Source organism: Cyprinodon tularosa, unplaced genomic scaffold (genome assembly GCF_016077235.1).
Source record: "Cyprinodon tularosa strain WSP-4 unplaced genomic scaffold, ASM1607723v1 ctg635, whole genome shotgun sequence".
Classification (NCBI taxonomy): domain Eukaryota; kingdom Metazoa; phylum Chordata; class Actinopteri; order Cyprinodontiformes; family Cyprinodontidae; genus Cyprinodon; species Cyprinodon tularosa.
Genome location: NW_024039380.1, coordinates 167102 through 187991, shown reverse-complemented (window position 1 = coordinate 187991; position 20890 = coordinate 167102). Strand labels below are relative to the sequence as shown.

The window sequence follows — 20890 nt, the reverse complement described above, 5'->3', positions numbered from 1 at the left end:
TATATATATATATATATATATATATATATATATATATATATATATATATATATATACACTTTCAATACACCGTGGCATGGAGAAAATGAGCCCATTGTTACTCATTATTGCCTCATTGATCCCTTTTACCAATACTAAAGTTAACATTGTCGTAAATCAGCCTAAATTTCCCATAAACGTGAATTTTCCTGCTTGTGTTGCTTTTTAAGCCAAACTTGCTGTTTACATTATGCTTAGACACCCAGAAGAACCGTTGAAATGAAGCCAATACAGCATCTATTTCTCTCTTTCTATGGGTCCGAGTCCCACTGATGGTTGTTGTCTGGTTTTTCAGCTGTTCAGAAGACATTTTGTTTGGAAACATTTAGTTTGTGTGTTTAAAGCAAACAAACTGTTGCTGGGTGATTTCTGATCAAATGATTTATATAATCTCTCATCTTAATATGGGATTATCAGAGCAGTGGTGAAGGAAACTGAACTGAAGCTTGAGCTGTTTAAAGGAAAGTTTCAGTATGTAATGTTTTGAGAAGTTTGCCAGTTGGATCCTCACCAAACATCATTTGTTTTGGGTTTTTTTTACTCAAAATGCTGGAAATTCAGCTTTTTGGCATAAATGGATCTCATAAACAAACAGATTCACTGACTAAACATAAAAATGCGAAGGAACATCCTAATTTATGCTAGTTCCTCTTCTTTTCTTTTTTTCTTTGATTTGTTAAATACAGCTGTTATGTATGGAGCTGTACTAAGCCTGTCTTCCAGTTCCAGGTTTTCCAGCCTGCCCTGAATCCTCATTGAGGCCTTGGCTCCACCCTCTCTCTCTCTCTCTCCAGCCTGGCAGCCAGAACAGCAGCAGCTGCTACTCACTACCACTTCCTGGTCTTTTTCTTTTTGTATATTTTAACCCATAGACTGTAATAAATCCTATGTTGGATATGTTAAATGTTTTGTTGTTTTCCACTATGTTGCACCCACCAAGCTGGGGCGTAACATACTGGGGGCTTGTCCGGGATTTGAACCCGGGACCTCTCGCACCCGAGCGAGAATCATACGCCTAGACATTTAAACTTTATAACAAATGTGTTTTACATTCTTTTCTTGTTATTTAATATTTACTGAGCTGGCTGGGTCATATTGAAATCATATTCAAGTTTATATAAATTGATTTGAAATTAAATCAAAGGAAACTACAAAACATCTCCAGTTATTACAAGCAGTCAAAATCAGAATTTGTTTTCAACAAATATTGGCATAAATTTTTTACCTATGAACATTTTTTTTCACAAACAGCCGAAAATCAATTTTTTATGTTTATTTTATTATTTTATGTATATTTATTGATTTAGTTGCAGAGAAGTGAAAATGAAACATTTGAAAACAGCTTTAAAAAAGATTGTATCTTCACAGATCTCCAGGCGTTCATCTGATCCCATTATTACCACCAATATCTGCTGAATGCTTCTTTCCATTTTTGTTTGGACTCATGAAGAACTGGAGGGTGTCTTCAGGCAGGAAGTGATCTCATTGTTGCTCATGCTGCTCATCTGCTGGTAGTTCCTTCTTCTTCTCTTAAGGTCTCATTTTCCCCTCATGTTGCTGTAATGACACGGTGCAGCTTTGAAGCCTCCATTCTGGCTCTATTTATATAACCGCTCGTTTCAGTGCCACTGAGTCACTGGCAGCAGGGAGGCGGCCGTATGCCACGAACCACAGGGAACTCTGGGAGGGCTTCAGCCCTTTTCCTAGCAGTGTTGCCGGGGAGACCAGGAAGTGGGTTTTCTGATGGCGGTTTGTCCAGAAGCCAGAAGCAGGAGGGCTTTTGGCAGCTGTAGAGTAGATGGTAAACAGGGACGTTAACATACAGTTAATACATAAACACCGACGCACCCCCCCACATAAAGGCCAGGCTATAGTTCAGATGGGAGAGAGGCTTTTATTCTGAAGATTTGTGTTTATGAATATTTTCAAATACTCCAAATACTCAATCAAGATTATTTATGTACTATATCGAAATTTCGTTTTGTTTGAAATGACAATAAAGTTTGTCATTTCAAAAGCAAAACTCTAAAATTTTACCCCAAAATTTAAGAAACAAAGCTTCCGATTCTTGATAATTTTAGTCGTAAACGTCCCACTAAAGTTCATGTTCTGTTTCATCCTTGATAGTGGGTGCATCGAGGCTGATTCTTCGTTCCAATCCTTTTCCTGATCGTTTCCATCAGGGTCCATTTTTAGAAAACACAGCCTCCTCTTTTTCTTATTTTGCTAATTATTTTGGAATATATATTTTTTCCCGTTAATCAGCTCTACACTTGTTTAGACTTTCTTGAATTGTCAGACATAAAAACTCTGACCCTCTGATCGCTATTGGAAAGACTGGGATCCTCAGCAACCATGCAATGATGTCACCACTGAATGGATGCAGGTTAAACCTAAAAATGTTGGTAATTAATCTATTACAATATCTATATCTATATCTATATATAACTATATATATATATATAACTATATATATATATATATATATATATATATATATATATATATATATATATATATATATATATACACACACATTTTTTTAAGGATATATTCACCCTAGATTTTAGATTTTCTGAAATGATAGATCTTGTTAAGACGTTTTCCCAATAGGATAATGGCTCACAGCATCGTTCACATTCTGGCTCGTCAAATACAACAGTTATTTATATTTTGGCTACGTTTTTCAGATGTCATTAAGTCTGTTTTTACAGAGAAGTGAAGAGCAGTGGAGTAAATGATAAGAAACACGTTTATTTCACTATAGAACAGTTTGTTATACTCCAAGGAAACTTTTCTCCAAACAGAACCAGAGCTGGAATCAGAGTGAGAAACACTAAAGGAACAAAGAAGCACAGAAGAACTTTTCATGTTAAAGAAAGGGAAAGAGTCAAAGGCAGTGGCTATTAGATTAGATCTACTTCTGAGTATCAGTATCTTAATACTGCACAACATTTTCTATAATTTATACAATTTTAGAAACAGTGCTGCATACTGGAATTTCAGGCATGTTTCAGAAGGATTGAGAAACTTCAGCTGCTGGATGAAAGTCCTGATGGTGTTTATAGATGCTGTAAAATCAGCTGTTTTTTTTTTTCTGCAGAAGAAGACTGATGGAAGCTGCTGAGCCTCTGTCAGTCTGATTCTTTATTTTATTAATTTTTGAGCTAAGATGTTTGCGTTTTGTTTTGGAGGTCAAACAGGCCAAAAAATAAATAAAATGTTATGTTTACACTGGATGTTCTGATTGGTTGATCCAGCTGGTGTGAAATAAACCAGTTTCTCTACCAGAATCAGTAGAAACAGAAACTGTTGAACATAAAGTAGGATTATAATGGAACCTATTAGGCCAGAAAATAACCCTCTACAAAAATGTCCTTTTATTTATTTATTTATTTATTTTTTTGCCTTTTCTGCTATTTTCTGACTCCATATTACCGTTTTTTAAAGATCTATATTATGCTTGGTTTTGTTTATCCGCTTTCTTTCTTTTTGGTTCGCAGTTAATCAGAAACATCATCTTATTTTCTTGTCTTTCATTTTCCAGATCCCAGATACTTTCAGCTTCTTTAAAGAACTTAAAACTGATCCCAACTTTGTTCCCCATAAACTTTTTTTCCTGCATGTTCACATGACCTTTTCTGTTCCACTGATAACCTTTTATTATACCGTAATCCAGATGTGCTGCTGTGAGTTTTTTCACCCTGGTGTTTAGGTCATAATTGTTGGACAGCATGAAGCTGATCATCGTTAATAAATCAAATTCACATTTAATGCCCCAATCCTTGTTAGATTTATGATAGATAAATATTTCCCTCACTGTAACAAATCATTCAGCTCCTCTAGAGCTTTATATGTGACAGAATGTTGGGATTAAGCTCCTGATCCTGCAGGTTAATAAATCTTAAAATATTTTCTCTGATGGGATTTATGCACATTGTTCACTAAAATCACTGGAAGGTTTAAAGCCGTGAGAGACGTTAATCTCCTGTTTTGGTCCAAGCCTCTGCCCTAGAGCTCTTATTAGCTATGAACTATTAAGCCAATGATTTAGAGGCTTGGTTTCTATCCTGAATGCTGCATTTTGATCCCTTGTTGCTCTATATTACACATATTTAATTAAATATGTAGGTTTTTTTATTTTTCTTGCAGTGAATATCACACTAAAGGCAAGTTTATCAATAAAACGCATTAAAACATAAAACACAAGACAATTCAAAGTGAAAATAAAAAAGAAAATGACATTATATTAGCATGAGGTATCAGAAATAATTAAAGAGAATAAAAGCAAATCATAAAATAAAGTGAAAGAGATAAAAAGGTTTAAAAAATCTACTCTCCTTTCCCGTAGCTCCTTTTAGTTACTCTGTCTGCACCTGCTCCCTATGTGCTAACTTGTCCTCCCATTGTTTCTGTCTCCCATATATACACCTTCTCTTCAGTTACTCCTCTAGATCCTCATCATTCTTTTGGTTTATTCCTCCATCGTGTCTTCTAGCTTTTTTGCTTCTTGAGTTTTCCTCGTCAAACAGTTCTTGACTTTGTATTTTTATGTATTTTCATTAAATCTGCAAAAAACCACCTCAGCTTCTGCCTCTGCATTTGGGTCCTCTAAAAATCTCCACACAACCTGACAGTGGGGGCCTTAGAAGCAAATGTTTAAAGGAATTATAAAAGGAGCAGCCAGTGAAGAGAAGCTAAAATGGGTTAAAAGTGCTCACACTTCCTAAATCTTGTTAAAGGAAATGTCCGGTCAGCAAGGAATAACCAATCAGTCAGTATTTATACCTAAAACTAAGATGTTCGCGGGCATCAGTAAAAAAATAAATAATAATTTTCGGCGCAATCACTGAGTCCGGCAGCGGCCATTTTTGCCCAAATATAGTAGCCCCTCCCTCCTGCCATCTTCCAGCAGTGACGTCACGGTGCGGTAAGCCTAGCGCCATTCTCCCCGCTTTACAAGCAAAATCAATGGGAACTACTAGACACATCTGCAATCAACAACAATTATTGAAGATTTCCAGAGGACTTCACCATTGAAATTCACCAGAGCTATAGTGAAACTGACAATGCCCACGTGCATGGCAGCTGGATGTTGGAATACATCGGGTAAAAGTTAAAAAAAAAGAGTTATTTCTGATCCTCCACGGACGGGTTCTTCGTTGGATCGCCAACTTGAAGAGGGAGGATTTGCCATCGAACTTCTGGCCAGAGAAAAACCACGTCTTTAATCCGTTACTCTCTGCTTTGCATAGTGTACTGGTCATCGCCATCATAGATAATAGCACATTGAGACAAACACCAGATACAGCACTGGGACTTGATCAACAGCCGATACCGCACCGTGACGTCACAAACCAGTAGGTGGCAGTGGTGTTCTTTGACAAACATGGATGCCTCCAGTAAAGCACAATCAAATGAAAATTACTCTGAATTAAAAACACTGATCATTTATTGAACAGTATGTAATAATTTCATACTTAAAGGAATAGTACACCCAAAACATGATTAGCCTTCATTTTCTACTCACCCCCATGCTGAACAACACTCTGGAGTACTTTTTTGATATCTCAAATGCATCTGGAGATCTGGGAGGCTTCTTGCTGTCTGCTGACATTCAAATAATGGAGGTCTATGGCGCCCGAGGCAGAAAGGTCCATAAAAGTCCACAAAAACGTCTCAATATTCCTCCATACTGCTCGTCCAATGTATTCCAAGTGTCCTGAGTGGGTAGCATCCAGAATTTACTCGAAACGAAGTCATTTAGAATGTTTTTAGAGCAAAAACAGTAGTGTATAGTATTTCCTGAAAGCGCGCGCCAGCGCGTTCAGGACACTACGGAAGCCGGCAGACCAAACCAGACGAAAGTGCGCATTCAGCGTCTGCTCTGCTGATAATGCAAGCGTAGAAGAAGAAATGTGCTGTTTACCTGTGCAAAGAAAGAAACAACGAAAGAAAAATGTCTGAGGACTTCAGTGTTGAGGAAGAGCAGGAGTTCTTTGCCGAGCTGAATGCGCACTTTCGTCTGGTTTGGTCTGCTGCGGTTTCCGTAGACTCGTGAACGCGCTTTTAGGAAATACTATACACTACTGTTTATGCTCTAAAAACATTCTAAATTACTTCGTTTCGAGTAAATTCTGGATGCTACCCACTCAGGACACTTGGATTACATTGGACGAGCAGTATGGAGGAATATTGACACGTTTTTGTGGACTTTTATGGACCTTTCTGTCTCGGGCACCATAGACCTCCATTATTTGAATGTCAGCAGACAGCAAGAAGCCTCCCAGATCTCCAGATGCATTTGAGATATCAAAAAAGTACTCCAGAGTGTTGTTCAGCATGGGGGTGAGTAGAAAATGAAGGCTAATCATGTTTTGGGTGTACTATTCCTTTAAAGTCGTTCAGAAGTTAGTATTCTGAATATGACGGACTTTTCCTTTAAAATGTTTGTTTCATTTACCATACATATATATCACAGTAATCCTGGTAACAAATGGGCTTTTGCCTCAAATTGCTCCTCAGAGCAAAACAGACTACATATTAGCCCGATCCCTAAACTGAAAAAAGTTGGAATTAACAAATTCCTTAATCTGACTGTCCAATTTAAGATTAGATTTGATTTTAAAACCCAAATTGGTGAAAACGGGTTTATTATACTGTACTGTGCCAAGGACTATGAGTTGTTGATGGTCTCAGTAGGTTGACCAAAAAGCGATCACTTTGGTTGTTTTCTCATGAAATATAAAAAAGATTGGCCATATAAGTATTAATTGCTATTAATAAATGCTATAATGCTTTAATGCTATTAATAAATTGAAGTACTTGCTACAAAGAGGGGTTGCCCTATTTTCTATAGAGGAATATAATGTAGATCTGATTATCTTCTGCACCAAAGTAAAACGCAAAGCCATGATTTCTGAGTATAACACTAAGTGGGAGCAAATGTAAGGAAAAAATTAGGGGGGTCAGAACAGAGCCCTGTGGGACACCATACACAGAAAAGTAAGGAGAACATGTTAATGTGTAGGTGAAATGTTTATTAATGTACTATGTTATGGTTCTAACGTACCAAGCTTTGCTCTGTTAGAACAAAAGTTAGTAATTAGATATTCAGAGGAACTTGTTATTTAATCTCTACCATGAATAGAAGTATTATTTAGTAACTATTTTAAAAACGTCCAAAACAGATCTAATAATTAAAAGAACAACGCTGAGCTCCTGTTTCTCTGTTTATTGTAGATCTTAGATAAGTAGATAAGTCTGCAGGGATTTCAGGAAAATGCAGTTCTACTCCAGGAGCTGCAGGTCTTTAAAATATTTAGCAATCTCAGGAAGCTTAGAGCTCGGAGTTATTGATCCTTTGATGGACAGATTGGACCGTCAGGTCTCCAGAGACTAGATTTAGATGCAAACACATTCGATTCTTTATGTCTTTCCAGCGTTTTCCTTTTCCGTCCATTTAATGCTTACAGCTCATTTTATAGAAGTAAGTTTAATGTTTTCAGAAGATATAAAAACTTTGAAATCTTCAACTTTCCTTTGATTGATATTCATTTATCCTTTGTTTCAAGTCTGGTTGATACTGAAGTGAGGATTCTTGGTGGATTCTTTGTCCAGTATCCAGTAGTTTGCAAACCAATAATACGTTTCAGTTTGAATTTATCATTTTCTTGACTCAGACATTTGGTCCATTCTTCTTCTCAACATTCTTTTAGTTCATTAAGGTCATGAACTTCTGATAAAGACCCAGTTTGGTTTGCGCTTTAGGTGCTGGACAGTTGGACTCACATTTGACTTTGATACAGAAACAGAGGGTCTCCACGTCTTTGACTGCAAAACTAGCCCCTACCATACCTACTCCACTACTTTAGTTTGTACAAGTTGTTTGTTCTTCTATTCATTGTTTGTATTTCATCAACATTGAGTTTTGCAGTCCGGCCAAACATGCCTATTTTTGTCTCCTCTGTCAAAAGGACGTTGTTCTAGAACGTGTTTTCCTTCATTCAGCCTTTCAGCCTTAAGCTGCCCTGTTGTTTCTGGAGAATAGAGGCTTTCAGCAGCAACTCCTCCAAATACTCGTACTGCTTCAGTGTTTTCCTTGTTGTGCTGTCATGAACTTTAACCTCCTAACTGTGGAGTCTGAAAGAAGCTCTTGGATTGTTTGTCATTTCTCTGACCATCTCTCACTCTGTTCACTTCATGGAAGGTTGGCCATAATGTCTCAGTTTTGAATGAGCTTCTCTTTGCAGAATCATTAATGTTCAACAGTTTACATAGTCTGTTAACTCTGCCCAGATCAAGCAGTCGATCATTTAAGGTCAATAGGGATGTCTTTCCATCCTTGTACTCCCTTTATGCCCATGAATAGCAAACAGCTACAACTCTCCAACTCTTATATTATATGGTAATTGGTTAAAACCTCACCATATATCTAATCCATCCATTTTCCGTCACGCTTATCCCAAGTGGGGTCACAAGGGGTGCTGGTGCCTATGTCCAGCTTTCTAAGGGCGAGAGGTGGGGTCAATCCTGAACAGGTCGCCAGTCCATCACAGAGAACAACCATGCACACACACTCAGAGCTAAGGAGAATTTAGAGAAGCAAATTAACCTAAAAGTCATGTTTTTGGACTGTGGGAGGAAGCTGGAGTACCCAGAGAGAACCTACACATGCAAACTCCACGCAGAAAGGAAACCCTCTTGCTGCAAGGTAGCAGTGCTACCCACTGCACCACTAAGCAGCCTCATATATCTAATGTAAAGTAAAAATGTTGAATCTTTCATAATGACTTTATCCAACTGTAGCCCAGTGATTAATTATAGTGTCTCCAGTATTCCTGAATCCTCTGACCTCCTTTTTCCTCATTTATCTCCATCTTTCTGCTCCCAGCAGCCTCAAAGTGAGATGGAGTCGTCAGACGATGACACCCTTAGCGAACGCTCCTGCGTCAGCGAGCCGTCCTTCCGGACCGAGCGCTCCGGCGGGTCGTTGTCTCCCTGCACTTCGGGACTCGTGGGGCCACCAGGGGACACTTTACCGTGGAATCTGTCCAAGCATGAGAGGAGGAAAAGGAAGAGCCAGGACTCGGTGCTGGACCCGGCAGAGAGGGCGGTGGTGCGTGTTGCAGGTAAGGAAATCAAAGCTCTGACATTGTGCCTGAAAGCAAGGCACCGCTGGTGTCTGCAAGCTGCTCTGAGGCGGGTTTGTTGAGGTGCTGAAACTATTGTGATTTTGCAAAAGATGATTGAGTTTGGTTTACTATTTGAAAAAAGAAGAACTTTCTGTTTATTGCTCTTATTACCAGCATAGAAGCGCCTGAACCAGTTTTTAGTGTTTTGTTAAGAAGAAAATAAATTTTCCTCAAAACCTAAACTCCTATTACTCCTTTATTACTGAGTTAAATTCAGGTCTAAATACACTTAAAATAAATAACATTTTTTTAGTTTTTTGATCTATTTTCAGACTAATTTAAACATCAGAAAAGTTATTATCAATGCTTTTCTAAAAATACCTAATTATGACAACTTTATGAAATGTAGAAAGTCTAAATTTTTGCATAAATCTGTAAAAACTTAGAAAATCAAGAACCTGCCAAAAAAATTATAAATTAATTAGATGTTGTTAAATTATTATTCTTTGGATCACAGGTTGAAATGTTTAAGGATGGTATTCCAACATGTTTACATCCTTATCTAAAAAGTTTTCTTACTTTTATCTGACTTTTGTCAACTTTAAGGCTAAAGTCATTTAATGGACATTTTAATTCCTTTATCTTTAATTCCTTTATTTATTCTTGTTTCATCTTACCTGTTTTCTATCAGTGCTTGTTTAGTCAGAGGAATAATTCCAGCAAGAGAATAAAAATGTTTTCAGCTCCATGGTGAAAAATGAAGCTAAACAATTCGTAGGACATTGTCCATCCTGTTCCTCCATCTTGGTTATTTACCTGTAAGATCAGGCCACCTTCAGTCCAGGATTTCAGTCTTTGGTCCAAATAACCTCCAGAAGTTACTGGTCGAAGGTTAATGAAGCAGTAACAGAGATATTCATATTTCAGCTCAGTTTTTCTTATTGCTCTAAAGTGGATCAGCATCCCTAATCTCTGCAGAGGTTGCTGCACACTGGAAAAACAACCTAAAAATAAGTAAAAAAAGTTCTTAAATTAAGTGTATTTACTCTTAATTTGAGTAGGTAAATAAGATAGTTTGCCAATGGAATGAGTATTTTTACTCTTGAAATAAGATAATTAGATAAAATGCACTTGAAATAAGATAATGCAATTGTGTTTTCTTATTTTAAGTGTAAATTGTCTTGTTCCATTAGCAAAATGTCACTTTTACCTCCTCAATCCAAGAACAAATGCACTTATTTTAAGAAAAAATTACTTATCTAGATTTTGATTTTTTTCCATTGCAATCAATCCAAGCATCTCCAGCTCCTCCTGCCTTTACAAGCAAACAAGACACACATTAGGGTTGTCAAAAGTATCGATACTCAAAGTATCCATACTGAAAAGTTGTATCCGGATACAATACTCGATTTTAAAGGTATGGATACAGTGCCACCACCTGTGGCACCTAAGCAGTCATTCATCTAAAGTGCAGAATAGAAGAAAATGCACTTTCTGAACACTGTGTGATTGAATAATTCTGTGCACTTTTCAGTTTCAGACTTTTATTTTGTAAGAGGTGCAGCTGTTGAGAATTATTTTTGTTTTTTAACTGGTTTTGCTAATGTCATTGTTATGTGTGCAAAGCATACCCAAGAAAGGAACACTTAATTTTAATTGTATACGTTTTTTTATCAAGCTTGCTTAATATTGTGCACAGCAAACAACCTGTAATTGTATTTATTTATTTTATTTTATTCTCAAATCTTTGTTTTTATCCTTGTGGTATCGAAAATGGTCTCGAGTATCGAATATTTTCCTTAGTATCGGTATAGAGTTGAAAAGTTTAGTATCGTGACAATCCTAACACACATACATTTAAATTGGTCAGTTTGAGTCAGATTTGACAAAGTAGATTATTTTTTGTCTTACTAGCTGGTGGGAGTCCTAATTTAAAGAAATTTAGACAGTGAAAATTAGCTCTTTTCTTCACAAATTAAGTAATCTGAGCAGAGAAATAGTTTCTCTGCACTTGGATCCTCAATAGAAACCCAGAATAGAAGAGAAGAAGTACCATAGATTTAGTGGAAGAGCTGCGATACAGTGACTCTGAGTTTGTTCTCTCTCTGTGGAAAACAGAACTGGTTCTGTACTGTTTTGGACACCGGCTCTACACCTGTTATCCATTTAGAAGGGGAGGGAAACAGCTGATACAGCAGTTGAAGCTAAAATTTCTCTCTTTCTTTTTTCTGATGTGATTTCTGATTCATTTTATGCTCTAAAAACACATTCATGCTCTTTCTAATATGTTAAAGACAACCGGGGGTCATTAAAGCTCTTAGAGAGAAAGCCAGCTGTGAGGAAATGATGGTGGTGGAGATGTTAGGAGGCGATGAGAAGACAGTAAAAGCCTAGTTTAGTGACACAGAAACAGCATGTAGGCCAGAGCAGAGTGAAAGGTTTATATTAGACAGAGAAGCACATCCCTTTATAAACTCTTCCACATTTCCAGACTTAACAGTTAGTACATTTGTTCAGTCGACAAAATCACTTCAGTTTTAAATCAAACCTTCTCCTTTCAATTCACCTCATGCTGTTTAAAAGCATCATTCTGCTGAAGAACGACTCGATTTTCCTGCGACTCTGGCTGTAAGGCTGAAACAGGTGAATGCTTAATGTTGTGGAAAATCAATGTTACTTCACATTAAGTTTATCCCCAAACCAAATAAGGAGTGTATGACTTTTAAAATATGGATTAATCTCAGAAAAGAAGGAAAACCTAATATCATAGATATGAAATGAAATGAAATTTCATCTTGTACAGCTTTCAAGATATTTCCGTTTTCTTAAAGATTTTCTTAAAAATTGGTGTCAAACGTTTGTGCAGCAAAAACAGATGTTAACTGACCTTTGATGACCTCTAAAAAATATTATTAATATCATTAAAATGATTAACCTGACTCCGCCAGATGGATTTGCTCCGCATATCCATCTGGAAACCTTCCGTTGAAGTAATTTTGGGAAGGGGCGAAAATACTGGTTAGCTGATTGGCCTATGTTGGTGATAGACGGGCCAAATAAACCAATCAGATCAACGAAGCATATGACGTACTAACAGAGCGACGACGAAGAGGAGCCAATTGATAGATCAAACTCTTGCCGAAACCAGTCGGGAGAAGAGCAAAAACATCTTTTCCTCTGAGAAAAGCCTCCAGAGCAGTGTTTTGCTCTTCTTTCAGTGAAGAAATACTCTGTCATTCCGATAAAACTTGCTCGATAGCCACGCTAACGCTGTTTCATCGGCTGAAGCCGGCATGTTCTTTAGACTGAACTGTCGCTCTTCTCGTTGCGTCACACCTCAACCCGCCTCAAAGCCAACGCTGATTGGACGTTCGTTTGGTGAAGTTGGAGAAGTAATTTTGTTCTTGAATTGAGGAGGTAAGTGAGACGCTTTGCCAATGGAACAAGAAAATCTACATTTAAAATAAGAAAAAATATCTGCATTGTCTTATTTCAAATGCATATTATCTAATTATCTTGTTCTAAGAGTAAAAATACTCATTCCATTGGCAAACGATCTTATTTACCTGCTCAAATTAAGAGTAAATTCCCTTAATTAATGTGAAAAAAGGCCAAGTTAAACAGCTTTAGTCCACCCTGTTTACCTCGTCCTCCTGGTAACATCCCGAACGTTCGTGCACGGCGCTCACTCAGGCGTGAAGACTGTTGTGATTACATTTTACATGAAGCATGCTAACGCTTTACTCTAACCTTAATTTCCACTCAGCTGGGATCTGGAAAGTGGAAACTGAATACATTAGGCTACTTTCCCCAGCTGACCCATAGCTTCTCTCTGAGACTTTTAGCTACAGTAAGTTATTGTAAGTAACAGAGAAGGAGACTGAAAGCGGAAACAGCAGCAGCTCCATGAACAGATGAGTTTTAGATGCACTCTGTAAAGGAAGAGAGTGGCTGCTGTCCGGACCGGCCTCAGTCCCCCTGCTGAGCCTGAATATCAATGATTCTGCTCGCCAGCTGCTGCCTTTCCTGCACCAGTCGACTCCGTCTTCCACTGCATAGCTTCTGTCCAAACTTTATTCATTTTATAGTAAAACCCATCTGTATATTACGCTATTGTACATGATTGTAAAAACCCTTTTTATAGTAATATCCACCTGTATATTATATTCGGTACATATCCAGCTGTAAATTTAGTTCATAACACTAGTGATCTATATATTATTTATAACAGTATTCATCTCTATACTCATTCGGTAGAAACCCATGTCCTATATTTATAGAACTATTATTTATCCTGCACTTGCTGCTATTGCACTTCTGGTTAGACCTAAACTGCATTTTGTTGCCTTCTACCTGTGTAATGACAATAAAGTTGAATCTAATCTAATCTAAGCGTCAAATCTGAAGTGGGAAAACATTACGTTTAGAAAAACTCAACAAATTCCAACAATAATTTGTTCAAAGTTGTCAGACAGTTGCATCTGGATTATAACATCGTATCACCTTAATTTATAAAAGTCTGAACCCAGGGTCCATAACAAGGAAAATTAATTAAATTAAGGTTTAAATTAGGGATGCACTATATTGGGATTTTGGCCGATATCCGATATGCCGATATTTTAAAACTCATGTAGCCGATTACCGATATCGATACTGATGTTAAACCTGGACAAAAATAAGTAGTCATTGAAAATAGCAGTTTTTTTATCCATTTCTGACACTTTGAAAAATAATATAATAATATATATTTTTTGGTCTGCAACATCTTAATCCATGTCGGTTTTAAACTGGGTTCACTTTGGACAAAGAGACCCGTTTCCTACTAGTTCTCTCCAGACTTAAGCTTCCATAGATCCTGGATTTTGACAGAAGTGCTTGAAGAAACTTGAAAATAGTTGAGTTCTCTAACAGAAAACTAATCAAACACATTAAAACTGGTGTTAAGTTGTGATGGTTGGGGACTGGATCAATGCGCAGATTAAATATCTAGATCAGAGTGATGAGTAAAATATATATACTTTGAAAAAAAGTAGAGAATGGCAGATCAAAATATGAAGCATCTGGGGAAGAGAGAGTGCAGAGAGACTAAAGGATGAGACACAAAAAACTAAGCAATGGGAGAAATCTAAAATATAATATCCAATAAACAAAGAATAAATTAGGAATCAAGACTAACATTAACATAAAAAAGTAAACCGGCAATTTAAAAAAAGGACAATTTAAATAATTACCTGGAGATTATAACATTTGAGCGAAATAAAGCAGGCTGACATTATTCCTTCTCAACATCCCAAACCTTCAATTAAGCCTGATTTGAAATTTAATGGATTGTATTAAATCCTGGAATCCAGCATTTTAAATTAACTCGACTATTTTAAGCCAGAATGATGCTAGAAGCCCCATGATGACTATAAAAAACCTACTCTCAACGTGAAACATGTCAGGAGACAGTTTAACCCAATGTTGGTGGGATGTTTGTGGATATATTTCATCTTACATGTAGTTACAAAGTTCATTCAAACTTCCAATTATTTTATTAAATCAATAAATGTTCTTATTCCCACAATGATTGGTGTATAATTAGATATGGTTATAATTTATTTGTTTATCTAAAAACAGTCTGTAAATGTCAGGCAGATATAGTAGAACAAATCAAAGTGTTTTCTTTCATCACTTTTTAAGATTTTTTTTTTTTATTGAGAAAAAGTTTGTTTGATTTAAGCAGCATGTTAGGAATATTCAATGACACGGACGCTCCAGCTGTAATAATACATGCATGTGAGCATCAGGACCCCACAAACCTGCCTGCATGTAACTTAGGTGTCCTCAGCGCTGCCTGCTGCTGCTTTACATTTCTTTCTCTGCAGGCGGCTGAAAGGGACGGCTCGTTCCGAGGCCCAGGCTGTTACCCTGTTGTCATAGTGATGGGGTCTCCTCTGTTTCCATGGTTTTAAAAAGGCAAGAAGAAACAATGGTGGAGGGGGTTAGGGGCCAACTCCAGATACAAAAGAGGGGAGAGAGAGTGAGAGAGCTCGAATTTTAATTTGGAACCGGAGAAAAGAGAAGGAGGGGGGGGTTTACACAGAGTGGGAAAGACTGAATGATAAAGTCTCTGCAGAAAGTAATGATGAGAGGGAAGAAAACGGACAAAGAGAGAGGGAGCGAATAATGGAGAGGGAGAGGAGGTTCAAACAGTGAGAGGAAAGAAAGGATGACTTCAGATTCTGACTCTAAGTAGTCGAAAACCTGAGAGAGAAAGAGGAGGGAAATAATAAAAACATCAAGAGAAGGAAACAAAAAGCAAAGTGCAGCTGGGGTGGAAGTCGGCTGAGAAAAAGAAGAGTTTGAACAGAAAACACGGATCAAAAAAAAAAAAGATGATCAGAGAACGTTTAGCTAAATCCGAAAAGAAACTGAGCTGGATGAGAGGAAAAAGTTTAACAAGTGAAACCAAACTTTAAAAAAGTACCTCATGAAATTAAAGCAGCTCTGGTCAACAACCACAGGAAAAAATTAGTCTTAAATCAGCTTTGAACCCTGATTCCTACATGTTGGAGCTATTTATTCTTTATTTCTTTATCAATTTGAATTGTGTTAATTCCTAAACATGTATATATTTTTTGCATTATTTACAGACTTTATTTATGGGTTCATTGTTGAATTTTGTGTATTTATTTTTTGTTTTATCATTTTTTCTTTATTTATTTTCTGTAAAACAGGAAGAAATGTGGGGGGTCCACTTTCTATAATTGTAGGAGACTAATAGGGACCAGCAGGCATTTGGGTTAGGAGCCTATGGGTTTTTACCAGCGCAAGAGAGGTGACAGAGCAAATAAATGTTTGAACTCTGTAATGTTGCAAAAAAATATAGGAAATAAATTTGGACTTCAACTTCTTTTGCCGGCGTCAAGAAAACGTGACCCCAGTGCCTATAGTGGCTTAATGGAACTTTATTGGATGTTTGGTTTCACAAACAATCGCCACTACATTTCTTCCATTCGATGTCTGTCAGAATCAGATAGTTGCTGAACTTTTTAGGATGCAGCACTTTAGTGCTAAAATGCCCCCCCACCCCACACACACCCACCCACACACTAACCCTAACCCATACTCATTCTGCTATATGTACTGAGGACCATGTGTTGACTTCCATTGATTTTCAGTCATTTTCAACACTTTCTCTAGCCTGACGTAGACCTACTCAATTCTAGTCAGAATATGAGTCTGATACTGCTCCATAGAGCTGTGATTATGGAGCGTGTTTCGAACGAACCAGGAAAAAAAAATGCCTCTGCACTCAATTGGATAGACCTACAACCAATAAGAGCAACGGAGTGCGTGACGTATGTTAAGCGACGCATAGTTGTTGTCAACAAAAATCAAAGCGTGCAGTTGCACGCCTAGAGTAAGAAGATGAGCGTGAACGATTTTTGCCGGTGTTGCAAAAAGAACCTGAGGATAAAATTAATTTGCTGTCGATATCTTCTAGAACAGACCTAATAGCAGAATCTACTCACCTCAACTCTCCAGCGGCAGCCATTGTTGTTGTCACCCAAGCGCGCTTTGGTCACGTGGTTGATTACGTTACTGTTGATCATCTGTCCATCATCGTATAAAGCCCGCCCTGACAATTTGATTGGATCGCCAGAGGGTGGGCGATCATACTCGTGCTACTATGGAGCAGAGCCAGACCGAACTTCCCGACCTCAAACATTGTGGGCGGGACTAAGTTCGGACTGGCACCCAGGCTGCCCTTTCTCAGCCCTAAGTCAGGAGACTTGATCAAAGCGCTTTACACTACATTCATTCACCCATTCACACACACACACTCACACACTGATGGTGGCAAGCTACATTGTAGCCACAGCTGCCCTGGGGCTCACTGACAGAAGCCTCACCTGAACCCGATTGACACTTTAGCCCTAAAGCTAACCATTAGCAAAATGTGCTATCTTTACAACAACTGGTCCTCAATCTGATGGTGAAATTGAAAAAATGGTCCTCACTCTGAGGGCTAGACAGGTACACCCACCCACACACACACACACACACACACACACACACACAGGACACTAGTCCCCCAAACAATGTTGCAATGAAAAGAATAGAAATCCTTCAGTTTCCATCAAGAACAGAGATTGTTTAGAAATTGAATTACATTTAATTCACTTTAATTCATTTAAATTCACTCCAGTTTGCTGATTATTTTTTAAATACATGCATCAGATCTTAATTACAATGTATAGGAGGACTGTAGTTCCCAGAAATGAACAGTCTTGTTATTTTATGATAAATGTAGAATGAAAAAGTCTCACAGGATCCTCCAGGAATAGTTTACTTTAACCAAAGTGCTAATTTTATTCCTTTTGAATCCCTTAAATTGAAATATTGAATGGATAACTGTCAGATTGTGCTGCAGCAGGAAACATTTCATTTTAAAGCATCTTCACCAGGATCGCTGATAATAGTTGAGGTTGTTATAAACTGAATCCATTTCCTCTCTAACTCTGCACAGACTATCAGATTCATTTACATATTTCACAGATTTTAATTGTGATAAACTTTGGTTTTGAGTCGCTGATTAAATTTGCCTTTATAAGTTCAAACTCTGGATCAGCTCAGACCCTTAATCTGAGTCACACGTCGACTCTGGAAAAAGATTTGATTCAATCTCCTGAGAGTCGTTTAAACCCCAGAGTTCCATTGGTCTGGATTCAGAGAGGAATGCAGGAGCGATAACATCAGGCCGGTTGACACTTCGCTTTTCCAACCTTCAGCAGCGACAGACTTTGTCTGTCAGTGAGAAAATATTTGACTGTGATGTTCCAGCTGAAGTCTCTCTGAAGCCGAGGTGTCGTCATGCTGATGCGTCGAGGACTCCTTGTCCTTTTGGCTCTTAGAGCACATCCATCCTGCAGCTGGACTCTGCATGCAGCACATCTAACAAACAATGCATCAATGAACTCTTCTGTCTTGACTGATATTCATGTTTGCATATTTACATCCCCAGGGGTCAGTGGGTGAGGTTCACATTTACTGCCTCAGAAACGCTCCACACCCTTTGACATCATCTGAGTTTGGTCCATCGTTTTCCTCATTCAGCAGAAAAAAGCAGTTAAAGTTTGACTTTTTAGGTGCTTTCATCCAGTCCAGATAATCTCATGTTTACCCTTTATTTTACACTGCTTTGACAAAAGTTAGCATCATATTTACTTCAGTTTTATCAGCTGCAGCGTTTGGCTCTCAGTGCAAAGCTCATTTTCTACAACTGAAGGCCAAACAGGAAGCAGATCAGTGGCGGTCCTAGACCAAATGTACCCGGGGGCCAGGAGGGGGCCAGCATTGTTTTCAAGGGGGCACAGAAAAGTTTGAAATAAAAAAACAGGGCAAGGGATTCAAATAAATTAAGAGAGCTGCATAAAGTAAAATTTCCATTCAATTAGGTTTAATTAAAACTCTATTTCTTATTAGGTCAATATACATTCAGCATTTCGGGATGTTACATATTTTTCACATAATTTAAGTTCAAATTACCGTTTTTTAAAATAAAATCGGAATTAGAACTCAAGAAAAGCTGATAAATTTACCTGTAGAAAGTAGAGCATTAAAAAAAAAAAAAATCATTTAGTAGATAAAACTGGGATCCTATCTCAATACCACTGAAGCCTTATTATCACCCAGGCATGGACTGGTAATCGGGCGTACCGGGCATTTGCCCGGTGGGCCGACATGCTGTTTGGGCCGGCAGACTCCACATGTATATTAAAGGAATAGTACACCCAAAACATGATTAGCCTTCATTTTCTACTCACCCCCATGCTGAGCAACACTCTGGAGTACTTTTTTGATATCTCAAATGCATCTGGAGATCTGGGAGGCTTCTTGCTGTCTGCTGACATTCAAATAATGGAGGTCTATGGTGCCCGAGGCAGAAAGGTCCATAAAAGTCCACAAAAAACGTTTCAATATTCCTCCATACTGCTCGTCCAATGTATTCCAAGTGTCCTGAGTGGGTAGCATCCAGAATTTACTCGAAACTGAGTCATATAGAATGTTTTTAGAGCATAAACAGTAGTGTATAGGATTTCCTGAAAGCGCGTTCATGACGCTACGGAAGCCGGCAGACCAAACCAGATGAAAGTGCGCATTCAGCGTCTGCTCTGCCAATAATGCAAGCGTAGAAGAAGAAATGTGCTGTTTACCTGTGCAAAGAAAGAAACAACGAAAGAAAAATGTCTGAGGACTTCAGTGTTGAGGAAGAGCATGAGTTCTTTGCCGAGCTGAATGCGCACTTTCGTCTGGGTTGGTCTGCCGTGGTTTCCGTAGCGTCGTGAACGCGCTTTTAGGAAATCCTATACACTACTGTTTATGCTCTAAAAACATTCTAAATGACTTTGTTTCGAGTAAATTCTGGATGCTACCCACTCAGGACACTTGGAATACATTGGACGAGCAGTATGGAGGAATATTGAAACGTTTTTTGTGGACTTTTATGGACCTTTCTGCCTCGGGCGCCATAGACCTCCATTATTTGAATGTCAGCAGACAGCAAGAAGCCTCCCAGATCTCCAGATGCATTTGAGATATCAAAAAAGTACTCCAGAGTGTTGTTCAGCGTGAAGGTGAGTAGAAAATGAAGGCTAATCATGTTTTGGGTGTACTATTCATTTAATAATATGTATTATTATTATTATTATTATTATTATTGGCCTCGTTATATTTGCATAATGCATGAAGAAAAATAAAATCAGCGGCACAAGAGTCTGATCAGATCATCCGGCCCTGTTTATTCGGACCCCGCTGATTTTTAATGGGATATAATTTAATAGACAAAAAAATAAATCCAAATAAAAACCCTGTATATTTACCTTAAAAAATAAACCAAAAGAATTATTAAATATTTTAAGGTGAAAATATATTCAAACAAATATACTGAAACAGATGCAAAAGCGCCAAAGTGACTGGACTGTTTCTGCATGCACCGATAAGCTTCGTCCACCAGATGGCGCCACAGCCCAATTTTCTCATCATCGCGTAAAGCAGCAGCTGAGCCCCTTCCTCGCGCCGCCGGCTCTGGGAAATTCCTGCAGCCGAGCTTCCTGGTGAGGCCGGCAGGGAGAGAGATGGCAACCAGTCACAGCAGGAGGAACCGAGACACCAGCGCAGAAGAGGGAGGGACGGAGAGAGGAAGAGGGACGAGAAACAGACACGTTCACAGGAGAACCGGAGACAGAGGCTAAGCCTCGCTGACACAAGCGGCCATTTCTGCTCTGGGAGCTCCGCCGCGGATCCTCAGGACGCTGACTGGCTGGGAGAGAAAAGGAAGGAAGTCTGGCTGCGGACTGACGTGGAGCTCCGCCGCTTTTAAAACGGAAACAAACCAACGGGAGCTTTTCTGTCGACGCTTATCGGCGTCTTGGATATACCCCCCCCCCTTCGTAGAGCAGCGGTCACCGGGCTTGGAGCTGCTTCGCTCCCGCAGCGCCTCTGACTGCTAACATGGAGAGATAACCTTTTATATAACATTAATTCGGACACTTTTATTTGTTCTCTTCATCATCCCTGTGGATTATTGGAAACCTTCTCCACGGCTTTCTGTGCGCCGATGCTTCTCTGCCGCTAAGCCGCAACGGCTGCTGCTGATTCGGGCTCCAGAGGAGAGAGGAAGCCGGGCGGGTCTGCGGTGGTCTGCAGGCCGGGTCTGCGGCACCATGGCC

At 38.6% G+C, this 20890-nt stretch overlaps 1 protein-coding gene across 1 annotated transcript in view; it reads left to right on the top strand.

The window, feature by feature from the left end:
* The window catches only part of LOC119798763 (microtubule-actin cross-linking factor 1-like), a 143275-nt gene that overhangs the window by 9909 nt on the left and 112476 nt on the right, over window positions 1–20890 (top strand). The window contains exon 2 of the mRNA XM_038308371.1: window positions 8933–9170. Coding sequence (XP_038164299.1) covers window positions 8948–9170 — 223 coding nt within the window. The 5' untranslated portion in view covers window positions 8933–8947. The remainder of the gene's footprint in view (window positions 1–8932; window positions 9171–20890) is intronic.